General features: G+C 37.6%; 1 protein-coding gene and 1 long non-coding RNA gene across 4 annotated transcripts in view; one reads left to right on the top strand and one right to left on the bottom strand.

The window, feature by feature from the left end:
- LOC112996711 (uncharacterized) overlaps positions 1 to 20,246 on the top strand; it is a 178,170-nt gene that overhangs the window by 102,260 nt on the left and 55,664 nt on the right. The window lies entirely within an intron of this gene.
- Positions 12,035 to 20,246, bottom strand: part of UNC5D (unc-5 netrin receptor D) — a 171,415-nt gene continuing 163,203 nt past the window's right edge. Inside the window, exon 16 of the mRNA XM_026122357.2 lies at positions 12,035 to 19,363. Coding sequence (XP_025978142.2) covers positions 19,159 to 19,363 — 205 coding nt within the window. The 3' untranslated portion in view covers positions 12,035 to 19,158. The remainder of the gene's footprint in view (positions 19,364 to 20,246) is intronic.

Below are 20,246 nucleotides of genomic sequence, written 5' to 3'. Positions count from 1 at the left end.
AGGACACACTTGCAAAACAAGCAAGAAAATCAAAATATTTCCATTAGAATCTGAAAGATTATATTAATTCTCACAGACTTTACTAATTCCCATGCATTTTACTTTCCTTATATCACTAGTTCTTACATTCACTATCCAAACAGGAATGAAATACTGCCACAGGTTAATGTAACACTTGATTTTTCAAATGGAAGATTAAACCCTGTTTTTCAATAGGATGCTAGCATTTCAATTCCTTAATGGCCCTTTGAGAATCTTACTGTCTGTGCATTGTGTTAGGGTATCAAGAAAAGGAGAATGCAGTATTGATTAAAAGTGTATTCATTCACATGTTAATTTTTTTTTCAAATCAGCATATTCATTATTATGATACGCTGTGATTAAGAAACACTTACTTCTGTTTTTTTTCCAAAACCTTAATGTGTTTAATTCAGTGATCATCCTGTTTAGCTACATGATAGACAACATGCCAAAAGATGCAGTGCATTATTTCCTTAAATTGCTCGCTGCTTTGTTTTCTTTGCCAGCATTAGTTCAGCTGATGCATTATTTAGGTTTGGAATTTTGTATTTAAAATACTTGCAGTGTCATTGTGTACTGTATCTCTCCATTTCCTTGGCTCAAGCAATCTCAACATAGTATCGAAACTGTTACCTAAAGCCTGCCAGGCACCCTGTATCACAGTTAAAGGCCTCCCTTCTGTAGATTCATAAACTTAGAAAACGTCTAGTACTTGCCCAGAGTAATACAGAAAATCCCTAGTGTGAGTACAAGACTAGGAACTCTGGCAGTATGTGTGTCCACACACTCCTTGACAGTTTATTGATACCAGCCTGTCTAATTGCATTTAGTTGGTGAGTGATGCTAAAGCAGGCAGTTTGGATTACTTTATTTGTTCGTGATGATCCCCTGGTAAGATCTGAAAGACTGATACCATTTGTTGCATGTAGTACCAAGGCAGAGCTCTCTTCACCATCTTCAAGCAATGAAAACAAGGACCTTTGAAAGAGCTTTACTAGAGTGGCAGATCTGTCTGAATTAGCTGCAGTGCAACTCCAGTTATAGAAGTTTTAAGCCAGATGTGCTTTTGCTCTCTGTTTAGAGTAAACCTTGTTATTTTCTGTTCTCTCCAGCTGACTCCCAAGGCCAGAATTTTGGTAAGGGTAGCTCTGTAGAAGAGCCTACAGGAGGAAAAGACCTTGTTTATGTGTTAAACCTTTTGGGAATGAAGTGCCACACGTCTAAAAGAGATTCTAGTGCTGTATTTATGTGTGTGCTGCTTTCCATTGATGCCCACTAGGGAACATGATCTAGGAAGAAAATCGGTACTCAAGCTTGACAGGATATTGGGAAGACGTTCATTCAGTTTTTAAAAAGAACCTCTGGGCTGAGCTAGGTTTCTATTTTTATCTTTTCTTACGAAAAGGAACTGGAAAAAATCTCCAGCATATTGTGAAAAATTGTGAGCTAAAAGCAGGGGAAAAAACAAACACAGCTTTTTGAGGGGGACTCTGGCTGCGCTTTCCAAAAGACTCAGACAGCCTAGCTAGTCTGTGAACTTTTTTCTCACAGTGGCCTATAGGAGATGCTTCAAATAAAGGCTAAATACATGATACCAACGTAGTGCAGTTCTGCTAACTGTGCAGTTCTGTACAGCAGAGGAAGATTTCCTGCATCTACCTCACTCTCAGCACCAGTTTGGGTAAGTCTCCTTACTGGAAAAAAAGCTCTGAAGGCCTTTTCAGGAGATTAAGCAGTGGGTAGGAGTGTATTTTAATCCGTTAATGCCCATAAATGTAAGGAGGAAAAATATTCCAAGTTTTAAATTAGTGTTTTTGAAAGCATGTGAAAATATAGCTAATGTAGAATGACACAAGCTTTTCAAATGCAACCTGCAGTGTGTGTGTATCATAAAGCTACAAAACTCAATGCAAGTGTTACCAAAACTGAAAACCAGAAATGAATGAGAAGAGGAAAGAAGAGCTAGAAATGAAGCCTTAGGACCAACAAAATCTATATAATTTGTACTATTACAAGAGTCTTCGTAGTCTTTTTTAGAATGGAATAGTTTTTCTACCCTGCCTTACAATTTATGCTTTACGGTCTCACATGAAAGTGTTTCAGCTAATATGGTACAGTCTTTTGAGTTGGACCTTGAATGTAAGGCTCTGGATTCTGTCCCTATCCCTTTATAAATGTCTGAGGCCTCCTTGAACTTAGGTATGATGACTTCTTTTGTCCTTATTTTGTAAAATTTTTTTTTTTTATCATTTGTTGCCTGGAATTGCTTTTACAATTTTAAACCTTAGCAGTTGCTCTGTCTCTCACCAGTTAGCTATTGCCTTTTGTTATGCCTCTCTCAAAATATTTACTTCGTTTGGCAAAGTTTGTGTGCGTGGGGGGGGGGGGGGGAAGTATTTCAGCACTTTGTAACCAAAATGGTACTTTGTAACTGCTTTTGTGTGTGGTAGTGTACTTCCAACTTGGTGTCCTTGACATGGCCATAGGAAATTTATGCTAGACCCTAAGATAGCATCTTGGGAATCTGTATGTGTGTGTGTGCTCTGGGCTGCTTCTGGTTTATTTTTCTGCCCAACCACAGGACTGTTTAGTGGAGCTACAGTATTGGAACAGCATAGACTTAAACTTCTGACCAGGTCTGCAAGGCTATCCATACATTGTTTTGAAACAGAGAAAACTCAGTTTCTGACTGGGTGCAGGAAGACTGTTAGTTGAAGAAATGTGCTCAGGATTTGGGAAGTGATTCAGCAGAGCTGCCTAACGAATTAAAAAGTTAATTTGTAGCTATCAGCTGCTGAAATAGAAGTTACAACGCCCTAGATTCAGGGAAAAAGGGAGCTTAGTGACACCGTGCAGCGCAAACACACAGAGGACTTTGGATAAACATGATCAGTGTGGCCAGCAGAGGAAGCTAAACAGCCTCTAGGAAAAGTGATAATGGACAGTAACAGATTTAGGTGATTCTACTTGGGAATTTTCTGCGTCTATCTCATGTGTTTCAGCCTCTTTTCTGCTTTGGCTAAGAATTTTTAACTCCAGTCTTGCAACCTCCAGCACTGGTAGGTGGGAGTCTTTAAGAGCTGGAAATGGATGAAAGGAGAAATCTACTTAGTTTTCATTATTTTTCTTTTTTGCTTTTTCATTTTATCCTACTGTTGATTTAAGCACCTACACTGGAAACTTGCCCTAACCCCATAGTCTGTAGCCAATACTGAGTGCTTGAATGCCAGTGTACATCATGGTTTATAGAAACTCTGTCTTCACTGAGCATTTTCAAAGAAAGGAGAGCTTTTCTGTGGTTTCAACAGTTGGGGAGTCAGCTGTGGTTGTACATAAGGTCTTCAGTACTTTTTATTCACTCAGTAGTCACTCCTTCATTAGCTCCTTTTTATTTTTTTACCTTAGGATACAGAAAGGGGTAGTGAGTAGCAGACAAATCATGCATCTTATTCAGTAAAAAAGGATTTAAGTTTGCCCAAGCCCAGGAGAAAAAATTATTATTCCCACCCTTAAAATCACATTGCAGTCCTCACTGACGCTATAATTACACTTAGCACTCTTACAGCCTTCATGATCTCTTATTAATCATTGTGTTGCACCAGTGAGGTAGCTAAGTTATTAACCACAAGCTCAAGGTCACTCATTCAGTCAGTAATGAAACCAGAACAAGCAATCAGCAATCCTTACATCAAAGAAGGGTTTTAGTGTCGTTTAATGGCCTTGGTACTAACCCTGGGTTTTTTCCGCAGCTCAGTCTTTGACCTGCTGGGTGACCTCAGCTGAGCTACTTTGTGTGCAGCCACTGTTCCTCCTATCTGCCTTGTCTATTTAAGAACAGTTACAGTGGGGACCGTGCAACAGTCTTTCCACTGTGTCATCCCCAAGTGGCTTTAACCTGGGCTGCATTACTCAATGTTCTTGTTCTGGTTTTGTTTTGATTAGAAAAACAAAAAAATGAACAGAAAAACGCAGCCTTCAAACCCTTATGAGAAAATAAGAAAATCAATGGGCATTTGAGGCTGGGGGATTGCCCCCCAGGAAGCTTCCTGAGCTTAAATCACTGTCCCACTCCCCCATACCATTTATTGCCTCATATTGTCCTCTACCATTTGCATTCTTCCTCTAGTGTATGGTAAATAATTTGGATATATATTTTCTCATTTGCCTACATGCTGTGTCTTTGGTTTTAGGCTACAATGTAGGATTAAATGCCATTTTGTGTTAGGGAAGTGGTGTGCTTCTGGGATTACTGAGGACTATGCCAGATGCTTACTCTTTTTTGTTTTCTTTTCTTCCCATTTGTTTCTTCCTCCCTTTTCAATAGTCCTCATGGCTGATGACCACTTTATTTCTGGAACAGTTAAGTCACATTGCTGTAGAGTGGTTATGATAGCTGTTGGAGAACACTCCCTCTGTATATGGGTCCAGATTTTCTGGAAGGTGGGTTTTAATGAAGAAGTGTTTTTATGTTATATTTTAGGAGCTGCCTAGACATATTTGCATGAGGCTTTTATAAATCGTCTTCTGATTAATAAGAATTTAGAGATAAGCTAGCCTATAACTAGTTTACTGCAGTATTTCTTCTGTCTTCCTTTAAAGCAGCTTAGTACCAATTCTTGCAGAACCTTTGGTCTGTTTGAATGCAGGAGTTCATATATTTATAAAATAGAATTTAAATGGTATCATAGTCCCAGGTTTGGTCCTCTGCACACGGTATTATTTTTTACATTCAAAACCTCAAAACAGTTGGACTCTGAATTTTCTACTGTTTTACAGTACGATTCCTAGTACTTGAAGTCAACCAAGGCAGCTTGATGACATAGGGAATAACGGTTGTAACACCACCCAATATATTTGTTCTTGCTCTTCTGATGGTAGAGGTGCTCCTAGCCCTGCTGCTTTCCCTAGTCCTTTGGAAAATGGTTAATAATGGAATGGGCCATTTCTGTTCAATTGCTATAATTTATTGTCCCACTGAATCCAGATTTTCTGAATGTTAATGAAAAAAATACCTATCATACCTGCTCACGTCATTCATTTTATGGCCTTATTAAGCCTTATACTTTCTTAGCATGCAGTGACAATTACGGAAGTCTAGGACAGAATTCCTTCTCTGCATCAACCGTGGCATGTACACTTTCTCTGTACACTGTCATCTGTACAGGCTGAATGACTTAGGCCAAATGAGCAGTCCTGAGAGATATTTTTATACTCCTGACAGGATTATATACCAAAAGGAAGGCCATTAACGAATACAAAGGAATAAGCAGAAGGGAGAAAGGTGAAGAATGGGAAAGTAAATCTTTAGATCTGTCACTTCATAATAAAATACCTTCATGTTAAGATTTAATGAGCTAGTTATCCCACTAAAGAAGGAAGAAAATACCAGCATCTTGCATTTCCCAGGGATTTTTGGCAGAATACATATCTGCTTACCAAGGCAAGACTAGGAACACACCCACCCACCCACCAGTCTTTCTCATTAGTGTGGCATTTTTGCCTCTAAAATCAACTTAGTACAGAAATGTTTGTCTGCAGGCAGAACAAAACTTCTGCGCTCTCTACAGTGGTATAGTGAGACTAAAAGACTTCAGTAAATGACAATGTTTTATTTTTATATACTCCCAGAAAGCAAATGTTGCTTTTTCTATTATGAGAATTTCTTAGCTGTTGCATTCATTTCACTAGAGCTACCCTTCTCATTAATTCTCTGGAAAAATTATCCTGGTAGCAGCATGCATAATTAAGAAGCAAGACTTACCGTCATTCACAGGGAAGTTTGCTTTAATACTAGATTATTCAAAGTGCTATTTCTGCTATAAGGAGCTGAACTTTTTAAAGGACCTGCTTTAAAACTTATTTTGAACTCCACATTCATCAAAAAGCTTTTCTGTACCTACTAAATTTGGAATTTCTGAATTGCTAATGTTTTATTCATATGTAAAAAAAAAAAGTTTAAAATGTGTTTGCCTATTATACATAAATGTAAGCCACACTGTTGAGGCAGCTGTCATGTGGTCATAGCCTATAAATACAATCAGAATGCTCTGTTTTAGCCGTATTATTTTTTTCAGCTTTTTCAGCTTCTGTAAGTAAAATATGGCTTATTGCTTTATGGTGTGCCTGGTAAAGCTTTATTTGTAAAGGTGTGTAGAGTAGATTGGGCAGAAAATGAATTTTAAATGTAAAACCCCATTAAACTTCAGCAGTGAGCAGAAACTTGATAGTTACAGTTACAGTGCCAAACCTCGTCCTGCTCGTCACCATATGAGAAAGGTGGTCCTTGCTCTCAAGAGTTAAAATACTGAGAGATACGTGTGTGCGCGTGTGCACATACACACACACACTTTTTGGAGGGTAGAGGAGGTGGAAGTATTGCTGTATTCATCTTATTCAGCTGAGGTACAAAAGTATCCAGTGACTAATGTCACACAGAAAACGTGGTGTAGAATTATGTCCAGCTGTCCTGAGTTCCAGTTCAATGTGTTAGCATTGTTTTTCTCTTATTCTGTCTTTTCCAGTAGATTTTACTTCCTTGAGCATAGGTATTCTACTCTCTGGGCTAGCTGGATAATACCTTTTCACCTTGGAATTATTGGTGGCTGCAGGGTGTCAAATCCTGGAAAATGCTGTATTCAGTAAAGATAGATTCTTTTAAAGTGTTGTATTCTGTAAAGATATTTCTCAGCAATTCTCCACAAAAAAGAACAGCAGAGAATGCAGAGTTCAGAAGGCCTGGGACATGTCGTCTGAACTGCCTGCTAGGTCCCTCCTCTTTGATCTTTAAGATGCTGCATGGTATGTTTTAAAGGGAGGTGAGGAGACAGTAGAGAAAGAGTGTTGTTTTCTTTATGTTATCCATCACATATGTTGAAGCTAAGGATAGTAATCAAACTGATTGCAGTTGGGGGTTCATGCTTGACCATTTTGTACTTTTTCCTTTGAGAGGACAGAACATCTTGATCAAGCACCAATTAGCATGTTCAGTCTTTTCAGCGTGGCTTTTGCTCTCAGAGTAAGGTTTGTGGATGTGATAGTGGTGGGGCTTGCATCATTTATAAAACCTATCTTATATCCTAACACTTATGAGAGATTCTCCCATAATGAAAAAAAAAAGAAAAAAACAGCCAAGCTGCTTCGGGGCAGATGGTTTCAATGACATTGTCCTAGCCACCTTAACATTGTAACAGTTCCTAGCCAGCAGGTTGCTTTTTATAATAAAGAAGTCCCATAGAATCTTTTCTTTTGGGGTGAAGCAAAGTGACAGGACTTTACAGCCCTCTGACAGCTTGCCTGGATTTCTGGAAGGCTGGAGCTTTTAAGTGCATTAAATTCCTGATGGTTTTAATTAAAAAGGATAAAAGTCTTTAGTAATACTTTCCTTCCTTTTTGTAGAGGGGAGGAACCTAGCAATACGAATACTTCAGCTATGGGAATTGCTAGGTTGTCAAATTGCTGGGTGTCAAACATAGTTAATCTCTGCAAAATCCAACAAAACCTCATAAACTGGGCTTAGGGTTGGCCACTACTTGAGGCTTAAATCTGATAGTGGCTGCTGTTATTTGTTAAATAAAGCTGAAAGGATAAAAAATAAACCAAAATAAAGGCAAATAGTCTTGAAACTGAGGTAGATATTAGAGGGAATATTAACTATATAAAATCAAATCAGTATCTTACAGCTAAAACAGAAAAAAAAAAATCCAAAAGCACAAACCTTTTTAGCAGAGGACAGATTGGGATTTATTCAGTTTAGTTTAAATTAGTCTGTGGTGTTTGTAACCAGGAGTGGTTCTCCCCAGTGCTGCCTCCTGTCAGAACAGAAGGGTTGGAGGATTTGAGTAAGCAACCAAATGGCCTTAAAAGAAAACAGAAAACAAACACATGCAGAGAGAGAATCTATTTCTCTCCTTATCTTTTCTCTATCCACCAACCAAAGCCACCCCTCCTACCACGAATTCTGTTTGCTCCATTAACAGCTGTTGGGAACATACTGTAACAGAATCTTCTGGTCTGTACAACAGGGCCGTGGGGCAATTTGATGTCACTGCACGAGTCAGTGGCCTGTGCAAGTGACCATGCAAGATTGTAGCTCTGAAAGCAGCTCACTGCTTCATTGTTCCTTGCAGACTCTGTGATTCTTCCTTCTAAATTCCGTGTGGATAGTGAACAGGACTGGAAACAGGAAAATTGTATGCATTGAATGATCAGTTAAAACACTTCAGCTGCCTTGTAGATGAGTTATCCTTCATTATATGAGCATATGCTTATTTTAGTAGATACTTGCTTTTCAAACAGCCTTAAGTCTGTAGGAGGATAGGGGAAATTGTTATAAGCTGTAGAAAATGATGTATTTTTACAAGGACATTAAAATTCATAATGCGACAAAAATTCAATTTCTGCTGAACCTAGAAAATTATTTTTGGATGGAAGATTAATAACCATTAACAAAATATTTCACTCAGTGGGAATTAAAAAAATACATATTTTCATAGTTCTAGGTGAATGTCTCTCCACAGTGCATTATAAAATTCAATCTAAGTCTCATTCTTTGTTTTCAGAGACCAGAATGGATTTCCTAGTCAGAATAGAAGGTTATTGGTTGTTTGCATTCCAGTCTAGACCTTCCCCCTTCAGTTTTAGGTTTTCATCTTCCAGCAGTGTCCGAGGGTCACCCTGCCTTCACTGTCTTCATAGACAGATCAGTGCTTTATTATGCTTGAGCTTGTGTGTTGACATTCCTCTTGTGTTCAAAACAGGTATCTACCAGTAACATATGTTTTAAGCGGTCTTAATTCTCAAAAAATCCCTAAGTATGTGCAAGGTGAGGGGACAAGAGTAATTAAAATTTTAATTGCATCAGCAAAGATTACCTCCTGACTCTGGTGGGGGGAAGATACTGATTCTAGTATTGGCTTAGATAGTGACTGTTTAAAAGAGGGAAAAAATAGCCTTCAAATGATAATAGATTTAAGCAGGAATATTGAAGTTCTTTCTTAATCTTGGGCTCATCAAGAAGGTATGGCAGGGGAGGAAGGAGCTTGGCGGAGGGCTTGTGTGTGAGATCTGCAGTTATGCAGTGACCTAAGTAGTCATTTGCACTAATGTGAAAGTGTATTTTTACTTTGTATTCTGGTAAGGAATAAGGGCTCTGCCAAGCTCAGTGCTCCCTTGTGCCATGTACTGTAGCCTTTGCCCTAAGGCACCTACTGACAAGACAGACAAATGAAGGAGGAGAAAGTGGAGCAGAGAAGCTTGTCTGAAGTCGTGCAGCCAAGAGCAGAGTTGGGAAGAGAACCTGCACTGGAATACCAGTCTAGTCTCCTGCTCACTTTAGTAATAGCTGTTTTGGACATGCTTTGCAGTGCTATAAATAAAGAGTAGTAGGTAAATAAATAGGCTTTATTTTTACAGGAATAAAAAACGGGGAAGATGTCTAAGCCACAACCTTTTCTAAATTCTCAAATAGTCATTCTTTGACAAGTACAGGGATGTATAGTTGGATGCATTGGATGCAGTGTGAATTTAAAACAGTCAGACATGCATCCCAGTTGTTAGAGTACTGACATTTGTGTATATCAGAAGAGACAGGGTGAGGAATTTAAAGAATTTTTCATTGAAAGGATTCCACTGATGCTGGTTTGGCTAGAAAGAGCGGGACCTTTCATATACAGTAGTCTGTGTAATACCAAAAATGGATAATAGGAGGGGAGCTGGGCTGTTTTAGAAAGTGATAATCTGGTTTCCAAGCAGGCAAGCTTTGTGAGAGAAGGAAAGCAAATTTATTTTTCCTAAAAGGAGTACTGAATTAGCATCAAGAGCAAGAAAGCCATATATTATTATAGCAATTTTGCAGACTGAGAGTAAACAGGCAAATTCATTTTATTAATGCAAAACATGATTGTGTTTTTGGGTTCTGCCTCTGCTTCCAATGTGATGACAGTCTTGCCTTACGAATAGCTAGCTAGACTAGGATTTAAGAAGCCAGAATTGAATGGCTGGCACTCAAGTTTCCTTTGTGAAACGGAGGGGCTATGATTGGGGAACATGTGGCTTTCAATCCTTTTCCTGTTTTTGTACCTCCTTCCTCCATCACCTTTCAGAAAAAGTACCTCTCAGGGCATCCCGATGTTCCGTTTACTAAATAGTACAGGGCCTTCTTTTCATGGATTTTTAAAAAATTAATAACTATCATCTTCAGCTTCATTGAAGCAAGAATATCTGCTGTTGATCCCGTGGATGCTGGTATAACTAACATTTCAAGCTCATCACAGAATGAAAATAGGACAAGCAGAGCTTACACTTGAAAAATCTGCCTATTTATTTAACAGCTGAAATGGGAAAAGATGGTGGATGCTGTGAGCTCTCTAGAGTATCTGAGCATGGTGCAATAGACATGGGCTAATGAGCTATACATGTGCAAGGGAATGTGGCATGTAAATAATGAGAATGTCACCCTGGTTCTTTGTTCAGCAGAGCCCATCATTCTGTTTTGAAATAATCTGACAGCAACCTCTACTTGCAGTATAATTTCTAAGTAGCTGTTCATTAAATCACAATACATTAAATTTTTTACAATATCATATATTATTTCTCTGCAAACATAACTAATCATGAGTAATTCTACAATGAATTCCAAGGGCAGTTATGATAGTCCTATTTAGTATAAAGGGTGGCCATTACTTTATATGGCATATGATATCATTGTTGATGGTAACTTAAATATATGTAATAAAATGTTGGAAGGATATCTTGGTTTTTTTACAGCTTTTTGTAGCATCCTCTGCTATGTATGTATTAATGATACATTTTATAACATCTCGCTTGAGATGAATGCCATATCCAGATACTCATTTTGTCAGGCTAACGGTATCGTAAATGATGCTTAATTGTATGCGTTAATGTGACAGTCAGACCTGAAGTGTAGATCAAATCCATCCAGAAAAGGGCTGTCTATCTACTCTGTCTAGCAGAAATCTGAAGGGTTTTTTTTTTTTTTTTGTCCTTTTACACTTTTATATAAACATGCCGTCTGGCTAGGATGACTATGATTAGGATTTAAGGGGGTATGTATCACCATTGCTGACCCAATGAAGTAAGGCTGGGAGTAGCTAAGTTCTAGAAACAAAAGGAAGGCCATACTGGCTTAAACCAAGGGTCCGTCGTTCCCAGGATCTCCTCAACACTGGTATGCATACAAGGAGGAGAAGGATAGATACTTGTATTCATTTGCCACCCTCACTGTCAGATTACAATGTATAGGTAATAGTTACTTTGTAAACAGTGGCTTTCTGATTACACCTCCGGGGGCTATATTTGCTGACAGGGTATTTCTTTTCTTTGAAGTGGGATCTACCTTTATGAGCTCATCTATATAGCAAGGATTAATCAAGATAATGAATTCTTACCAGTGGGTCTCAGTAAAAGTTACTAACAAAGGATTACATCTACCTGGTAAATGGAACAGAACTCACAGCTTTGATTCCAGTGATACAGGATTCAGGGAATAGCCACTTGTTGAATTTAGCAAAGGAACTCTCTGGATGTTGTAGAGAATTGTCTATATATATACACACATATATAGAGAAGTTTTGCATCTTCTGTGTCACAGAAATGAATGTATGTTTTTTTTACAGTGATAAGGACAAAAGTGTACTAGTACAGAAGTAGGCATTGTAGCTATGTTCACACAAATAAAAAAGGCATTTAAGTGGAACATCTTAATGCAAACTACATTCTGACTTAAAATTTGAGATTTATTTTGTTGTAGTTCAGACCAGTATGAAAGCAGGATGATATTCTTGAATTGGTTTAATGCTGTCAGTAAAAGGTAAACTTGAGTTCTGGTTCTATTCCTGTAGGCTTTGCGGTTTTTCTAGAAAAAGGTGCCCAGTACACAATTTTCCTGTAGCAAAAACTCCTGTACAAAGCTCACTGCAAAATCAGTGAAGCATTACAAAGCACTCATATCAGAACATCTTGTTTTATCACATAAATTTATGTGCCACTCATAATCTGTCAGTAAAAGACTCTTTATTCATAAATAACTGATATGCAGTAATTTATGTCTGTACATTTATTTTCAAAAGGCTATAGCCATACAATTTTTGCAAACTCTACATAAAACATCCAAACTGTCCATTATTATTTTTTTCAGTACAATATAACACAGCTGTTTGGCATTACCAAATATATATATGTATATATATTTATATATGTACATGTGCTGAAAAAAGAAGCCAGTGCAGCCTTTTCCAAGGAATCTTTCCCAAGTATTTTACTGTACAACATTCAGAATTTACATTGATAGAACAAGGCACAGAAAGTGTGGTATGAAGCCAAGGCCATGCTTTTTTATTTAATGTTCTTCTGTCTCTCTTCCTTGCTCCTTCAGCTTCATACTAAAGAAAGCATTCAAACCTCTGCTCTTTTTTCAGTTCTAAACACACTGAAACCATGGGGAGAAGTGTTCATTGTAAAAATAAAGGAGTAGAAGAGAAAAGTCTTAGAAATAGGTCTCAGTAGAGGAATACTTTTATAGTAGTGCTGTGTATAGACTCCCCACCCCCACCCCAGCATTTCAGTGGGAAAGTATTTGATTAGGTTAAAGTTCCTCCCTCCCCTTTTCAGCATAAAGGCTGGTTAAAAGCTTTGGAAGTTGAAAATACAATGGAAATTTTTCAGGTAGGTCTACTCATGCATAACATTGATTTAGGACTCAACAGACTGACCAGCACCACATTTTACCTCATCCAAATTAGCAAAGGTGTATACTTAATGTTTTTGTACTCAGATATAAAATAAGATCAGCAAAGTTACAATGGGAATGAATTTGATTAAGAAATGGGAAGAGGCTTCTGCATCTCCCAAGTGTCAAATTATATGATGTCAAAGTTTGCTGTTCCCAAATATAGGCTAGAAGTATATTTATGCTACTTCCCCAGTGAGGCATCTGTATACTGCTTACAGATGCATCAGGGAACTGTATGAGTTTCAGTAATGGTATCTGTTTTCTAGTTGGAAAGTGGGGAGAATACAGAAGGCTTACAGAAGATTTAATGTGAATATTCCCTTTGAAGGAATTTTGAAAAGATATCATCACCATAAAGTTAATATTCCAAATTTCAATATAGGAAATACCAGGTCTTAAATTTTTTGACTGCAAAAACAAAGCTTCAGCCAGTTCTAAGTGAGGATCTGTTAGGCAATAATCTTGTTCTCTGTAGCAAATATACTTGCTGTTACATCCGTGTCTTCCCCATGCCTCCATATCAGAAAAAACTTAGACCAGGCTTGGTGCACAGCACCCTTAACTTCATTTTGTGCTACACATTTCCTTTTGGGATTAGACAGTAGGATATATATACAGAGACCAGATAACACGTAGGGGCTGACATCATCCTAAATCTGTGGAAGGACATTCTTAACCAAGGTCATCACACCGGGGGCAGACACACTAAGCAGCTGCTGACAAAACCACAGTTCTACAGTAGGTGAGTGTCTAATCTCAGCAGGTTACAGTACACTACATTACAGAGCAGGGATGGGTCATCTAATCTCCCTATCCCTAAACTAAATCTTCACAAGTGACTTCAGCTGTAGTTACCCTGTAACAGCAAGGCAAGGAGGCTACCCATTGAATCCTGGCTCACCTGGATTCCCTTGTAAAGCACAAACCAGTTATTCAACACGACTGAACAGCTTATTTAAAAGCAGCTTCTGCAATAACTTGAAAATTACAATACAACCCTACCCACCCCAGCCCCAGACAAGAAATACTATTAGAATCTGTACTATTCACCTCCAATACAAAAAATATAGTGGCAAATTCCTAGACATTATTTTATTTTTGGACAGAACAGTGAACATGGATACTGACAGCTTTTTTAGTTTACTTGTGACAATGAGCAGAACATCAGTTCTGTTTTCTGCATTACAGATACTGTTACTATTAAATGATTCTCTAAGGGATTCTTTAATCTTAGAATGATTTATTTGTTTTTGTTCATGTTGGAAAGGAGATTTTTCAGACCATTAATATTACCATTGTAATGTGAAGAGCTAGATTGTTCATTTTTAGGAAATGATTCATGATCTTTTGCCAATGTATGGAGTTTGATTTGTCACTGCAAGTATTAAGTCTGTTATATACCTAGTGCTTTATCTTACTGTGTTTGTCCAGGAATCCCTTAAGTTTTAACTAATTTTAACTAGACAATCATTATCTATCAAAGAAAAGGGTACACGTACTATTTGACATGCTGCTGCAGAAAAACAGATAACCTCTCCTACAGCAGGAATAATGTCAAGGGAGTAATTTTGTTAAAAGCATACACCAGGAATGAACAAGCCATAGAAAACTCTTCAGCAGGTTTAACATGAAAAAGGTTCTCAATGAATAATGTGACCACCTCTACTCCTGTGTAAAAAGTGTAAATAATTCAAATTAGTAAAACAAAAGCTAGAAAGACAAATTTTCAGATCATTCACAGTTGCTGAGGACTTTGAAATAACTTCCTTTTTTCACTCAGTTAATTATGATCCCAGACTTAATGCAGTTCTTTGTTTAAAAGTAAGTCTGAGTCTGTGTATTGTAGGCAGAAACAGACTGAAAACGGTCTAATCAGGAACAGAAATCCACAACCGTTTCTTACTTGTTTTAGCTTAGCTGTATACACGAGCTATTATTTTCATAGTGGGAAATATTATCTGGAATTGAACAATTACTGAATGTTTAAAACTCCCATATAGCACTGTCTTTCAAAGGAAAATATATGAATGGACCTCTTGTATGATGCCAATACCTTGTACTCCTAAAAAGAGAGCTCTCTCTTTTCTCCCTTAACTCGCACCGCAAACTGTGCACAGGCCAGAGAGGAAGAGACCAGCTGTTGCCAGAGATAAAAATAATAATAAAACCAATAATAATAATAGCTCTCTGTCTTTTAAGAGAATTGTGTCAGTACCTTTTCATCTATTACAAAAAGCCCAGTAAAATATTTCTGGGAGCGTATCTTGGCTTTATGGGACTTGCACTGGTAAATGAAGTTTGCATTTAAATCTATGGAGCAGGCAGCCTTTCCGTGTGGCTTAAAGGATTTTAATGTAAGCTACTAAGATTGCAAAAGCAATATTGTAAAAACTGGAAATTAACTTTATGATGCTGCAGTCTGCAAAGCTGTGAAGTGCACCATTTTGGTGACAAAACTGTAAGTCATTTTTAAAACACAACTATTAGTCTTAAATGACTCACTGTGCAGAAATAGCCAGGAAAAAATGCTTTGGAAGATGAAAATATATTTAAGCAGATTCTTAGGTGATGTAAAATCAACCTGTCTGTTTCACTCTATCAGACTCAGGGCAGCTAGACAGAATCTTAAGTGTTCAATGTAGGATTTCTCTTCCTTTTACTTTTTTGTTTGCAAAGAGTTTTTTTTTTCTTTTTTCCCACAAAAGTCATAATTTATAAAATAGAGGAAGGGAATCAATTTTGAATTTCTGGCATCTAATCCTGGTTCAGATGCTGACTAACATCTGCCTTTTGGATCAAATCAGGTATGTCCAGATTTTCAAAAAAAAATCTACATAACATAGATATTGAAAATGTGCTTCTGGAATTTTAAGAGTGCAAATCATTTTCAAGAGATCTATTCATATAGTATTTGCATAAAATTCTGAATTATCATTCTGAGAGAATATTATATTGCAAAGCATCCTTACCACAGACTTTGTGGAAAAAAAGCTGTCAAAAATCAGCTGCCTCCTACTGTGGAAAAGAGGAGGAACCATTTAACATCTTTACTTAAATTGTATGGCTCTTTGTTAATGGTAGCACAAAATCCATTTGTGGCTGCCTCATTTACATGAAACACTTCCAAAAAAACCCCTTTTTAATTTTTCCATCTCTAAAACTGGGACAGTACATAAAAGGGGAGGAGAACTGACATTAGCCTCTATGAGTAAAAATGTTAAGTATTATTATCATCCCATGATGCTAACATAAAACGACAGAAAGAGCATCAGAAAACAACCATGTCTGTACCAGCTACATCAGGTAATCAACAGATGCAAATTTCCCAGGGGTAGGGGAAAAGGGAATAGAAAAAGTTTGTAGCCTGTTTTTCCACTCAAAAGTATAACCTAAGTTCTTCTTGACCCATTACTTCCTCCTTTCTGTCATGAAGAACATATTTCTCCTTTTTGTGGTATTTTGTGGTCCTGTTTTATAATTATTTTGAACTCTTCTTTGTCACTTCTCAGTCTTATCTTTAAGCTACACAGTTTTTGCTCACAGGTTTTATTTTCTGGATGTTCAAGCAGCTGAATCGACTCTTGATGATGCATTAGTTTGAGTAAATTAATTAGCAGTGTAAAGTCAGTTCCTGCATTCTCAGGGGTCCTACACTCTCTCACGGGCATTTCTCATGGCTATATGCTATAGAAAGATCCTCATCTGTTGTGATGCTTGGTACTGAATTTGGAACTGTGACAAATTGAGGAACTGGAGGAATTGAGTGATTTAGCCTGCATATTTGTTGCTGCAAAGCAGACAGGTCATTGGTCACTCCATCTCCAAAAAGATATAGAAGAACTAGAGAAGATACAGAGAACAACAACAAGGATGTTCAGAGAGACAGAATAGACTAGGGTTCTTCAGCCTAAAAAACATGCAAAATGCATCCCTTCAGTCTGAAGGCCCTTTCAGGTGCACTTTGGAGGAGGTTGGTCTAGACAGCTGCTGGTTTCTCTCTAGGCTTTGCAGAGCTGGGTGTCACTGTACACAGAGGTTTTTCAGAGCTACCAGAGTCTTAAAAGTAAACACTGAGTTTCCTGAGAAAAAGCTTTAAGATATGAACTCTACATAGCAGCTGTTTTCAACCCCATATGCTGTGTTTAGCTCTAGTATATTTGGAAAACATATAGAGCTTCACAATGACATGAATATGTTACAGAACCTGTATGGTAGTACTTAGGTATCTATATTGTGGTGACTAACCTAAGCTAGTTTGAAAAAGCAACAACCAAATTAAAACTGCATCTGAAAAGAAGCTAAGAACAAATTAACTGCTGGAGAGCGACTGTAGCAGGTTTCCCAGACAACGGCAGCTCACTAAAACTGCACAGTGCTCTGCTGTGGATGCCATTGCCTATTTTTCATTTTTTAATTCATGACATTTTTGTCCAATGCAGAACAGGTTTCGGAGGAGGAGGAATGAAGTCACTAGAAATAAAATTCAAACAAAAAGAACCATGTGCTGCTGATTACAGTGACAGCTTGCTGCCGAATAAGCTGGTATTTTTGTCTTGGTCTTAAATACGCTTGCAGCCATTATGATTTCCCATTCCAAACAGGAAATCTCATGTCCAGTGGCATGAAGTACTAACAGGCAAAAAATGTTTAGGAGAGTCTAAGTATTTTTAAGTAAGTTTAGACTTACTGGATCTATTCCAGACTGCTGAGCTGGAAAAGCAATGAAAGTTGCAATTTCAGATCAATGAGAACAAGCAAAGTCTGGCATCAAGAGCTGTTAATTGTACTTTCAGAACTGGAATCTTGGGTGGAAAAAATAGTTTCAGATAATTATGAATGTGCACACGGGGTAGTAGGTACTCTATGGCTTGTCATGCTCCTCTCAGCCAAATCTGGGGGTAAAAAAAAATGAAGTCTGGTTTTCAGTTTCTTGCATTTCTATAACATTCTTAAAATCCTGGTCATATTCCTGCTTTATACTGATTGTGTTCACATCTCCAAAGCTGACTGATAGCCTAGGGCCAGAGCTAACAAGCACCTTGGCTAATTTAAAGAATATATTGTATGAGTAAAAATACTGGTTAAATCTGGCTTAGTACCAGTTTCACTAGGACACTCACTCACAGTGACAACTTTTTTTGGTTCAGTTGAAGTAAAATTATTCTTGTATGAGATGGATGAAAAATAAGGAGAATTCTCTAGCTAAATTCTGGTTTTGGTGGTAAATACAAAATCTTTGTAATTAAACCAAGTGCAACACAGCTAGCTTTATTATATTCTGTTGAAACTGTGAAAATTCTGCTGAACTGGCAAATTCTAGAATGAACTCGAGCCAATTTTTGGGAGTACCTTGTAGGGTTTAATGCTTCAATCTGAAACCCAACCAAAATTAAGCTGTGCTGATTGAATTCACCTTCACTTTTTAATTTAGTCCCAAAATACAGTAATACAAAAAAGTGCAACTTGCTAAAACGGGGCTGTCAATTTGCTGTGTTTCATTTGGTTGTTTAAACCCCCTTTCCCCCCACCCCCCCCAACAATAACTTTGACTAAGTCTGCAAACTGAGAACTTTTAGAAAGCCTCACATGTTGCGCCCATGCACACGCGCGTGTGCACCCAGGCACACACACAGAGTAGTTTCATAGAGGAAGATTTTGTTGTGTTACTTAGTTAACAGAATAGCCAGGAAAACTGCAGAAAGGTACATTCATTAAGTGATTGAATTTTTAACGTGAATTGTTTGGATGACAATTAAATAGGAGATATTCTACTTCCTCAAATGTCTGAATAGGACAATGCCTGATTTTCAACTGTCCTGCAGCTAGATTACAGCAAATACAAAGTGACTCGATGCTATCAAAGGGCATTTTAAATCCACCCTTGAAGCATGGTAAGTTAGAGAGATGCAGGACAAAAGGGACTCAAGGCCCCACCAAGACAAACCTTTAAACTAGAAGTAACCTCTCGTGGCTTTAAATATTCAATATCATATTCACTGATTATCACTAGGCATTTTTTCTTCTGATTGGCATTATTGTTTCCTAAATATATTACATCATAACATTTACCTTTCATAGCTCTATTTATTTCAACCCTTCCTGCCCCTGGGAATGGTAGGTGTGTAGTTTTGTTTTTGACACTGAAAAACATATTTTAAAATTTAAAATGAGAGAGAGCTGTAGGACAGGGAGAAGCTTAAATTTTCCTTATTACTGAGATGATTTGTAATGGGACGACTTCTGCTCCTCCAAATGAAAACTGCATTGTGGAAATTAATGTCTGTTTCCTTATACACAATGTGCACAAACCTTTATTTCCTCCCTGCCAAAGAGATTCTCTAGTGTAAAAGTCAAAGCTGGCCATCGGTTCTTGAATGGAGAAGAGATGACTAAAGTCCGTTTTGTCTACTGTAGTTGAAGTCAGGCTCCTCAATCTCAGTTTCTGTTATGTTTGGGATTTTAGAGTGTGTCCTTCCTATTTCTTCCAGAGCACATGCTAGGGAGTCAAGGTCACCATCATGCTGATGTCGGGCTTCCCAGAGGTCCAAAATGACAGCAGATGGACTGCTTTGTGTAGCAAAGTAAGAGAGATTCCTAAAAGGAAGAGAGGAAAAGGTGACATAAAAGGGTTAGAAAAATGTACGCTGTAACTACCATGAATGTGAACCTGACACTACAGATGTGTTTCAAAAGGGAAAAAAAAGCCCTTCAGCAAGACCTAAATTAGGTAAGTAGAGACAGCCATCTAAAGGATACACACTGCAGAATCTGTTCTTCAAATGTCACATGCTCAATTTGGAGGTAGGATGAACAAGGATTTGTGTATTCTGAGGTACATAAATGCTGGCCAACACCACCATTCTGTATCATTTAGAGGGTAAGTCAGTTTTGGAAATCATCATCAGTAAACTTACTGTGTATTTGTCAGGAAGAAAAATTATATAATTTTAATTGATGTTTGTGATTATATGAAGATATGACGCATCTTTTCATTGGTAAATTTAGGTTTTATTAAAATGTAGGCGCCTGTGGTTTTTAGAACTTTGGAGGGGTAATATTTGCAAAGACCTTGGTGAATCAAAATGTTTTTCTTAAACACACATTACCTTAAATATCCTTCTGTAGTTGCCTTGGACATAATCCTCCAAATAAATCTATTGCTTTCGTGTATATAAGCATAAATGTTATATATTGCGTTTACTTTGTTAATCCTCAGATGCCAAATCCTGATTTGATATTCCCAAAATCATGACCCCATTACCATTCACAGACAACGGAACAAATTGTCAAGTACTTCATGTGTTCAAATGAGTAAAACTGATAAATGTCAGCTGGGTATTTTTTTTTTGATTGCTCTGAATAGGCTTAGCTCATAATTGTAATGTTGTCTCCTCAAAGGATGTACATAAAAATGACAGCGTGGTCACTAATGCATTGCCCCCTACCTGTTCTCTAATGAATTCCAAACAGTAAAGTA

Source organism: Dromaius novaehollandiae, chromosome 26 (assembly GCF_036370855.1).
Source record: "Dromaius novaehollandiae isolate bDroNov1 chromosome 26, bDroNov1.hap1, whole genome shotgun sequence".
NCBI lineage: Eukaryota > Metazoa > Chordata > Aves > Casuariiformes > Dromaiidae > Dromaius > Dromaius novaehollandiae.
This window is presented reverse-complemented; position numbering and strand designations above follow the sequence as displayed.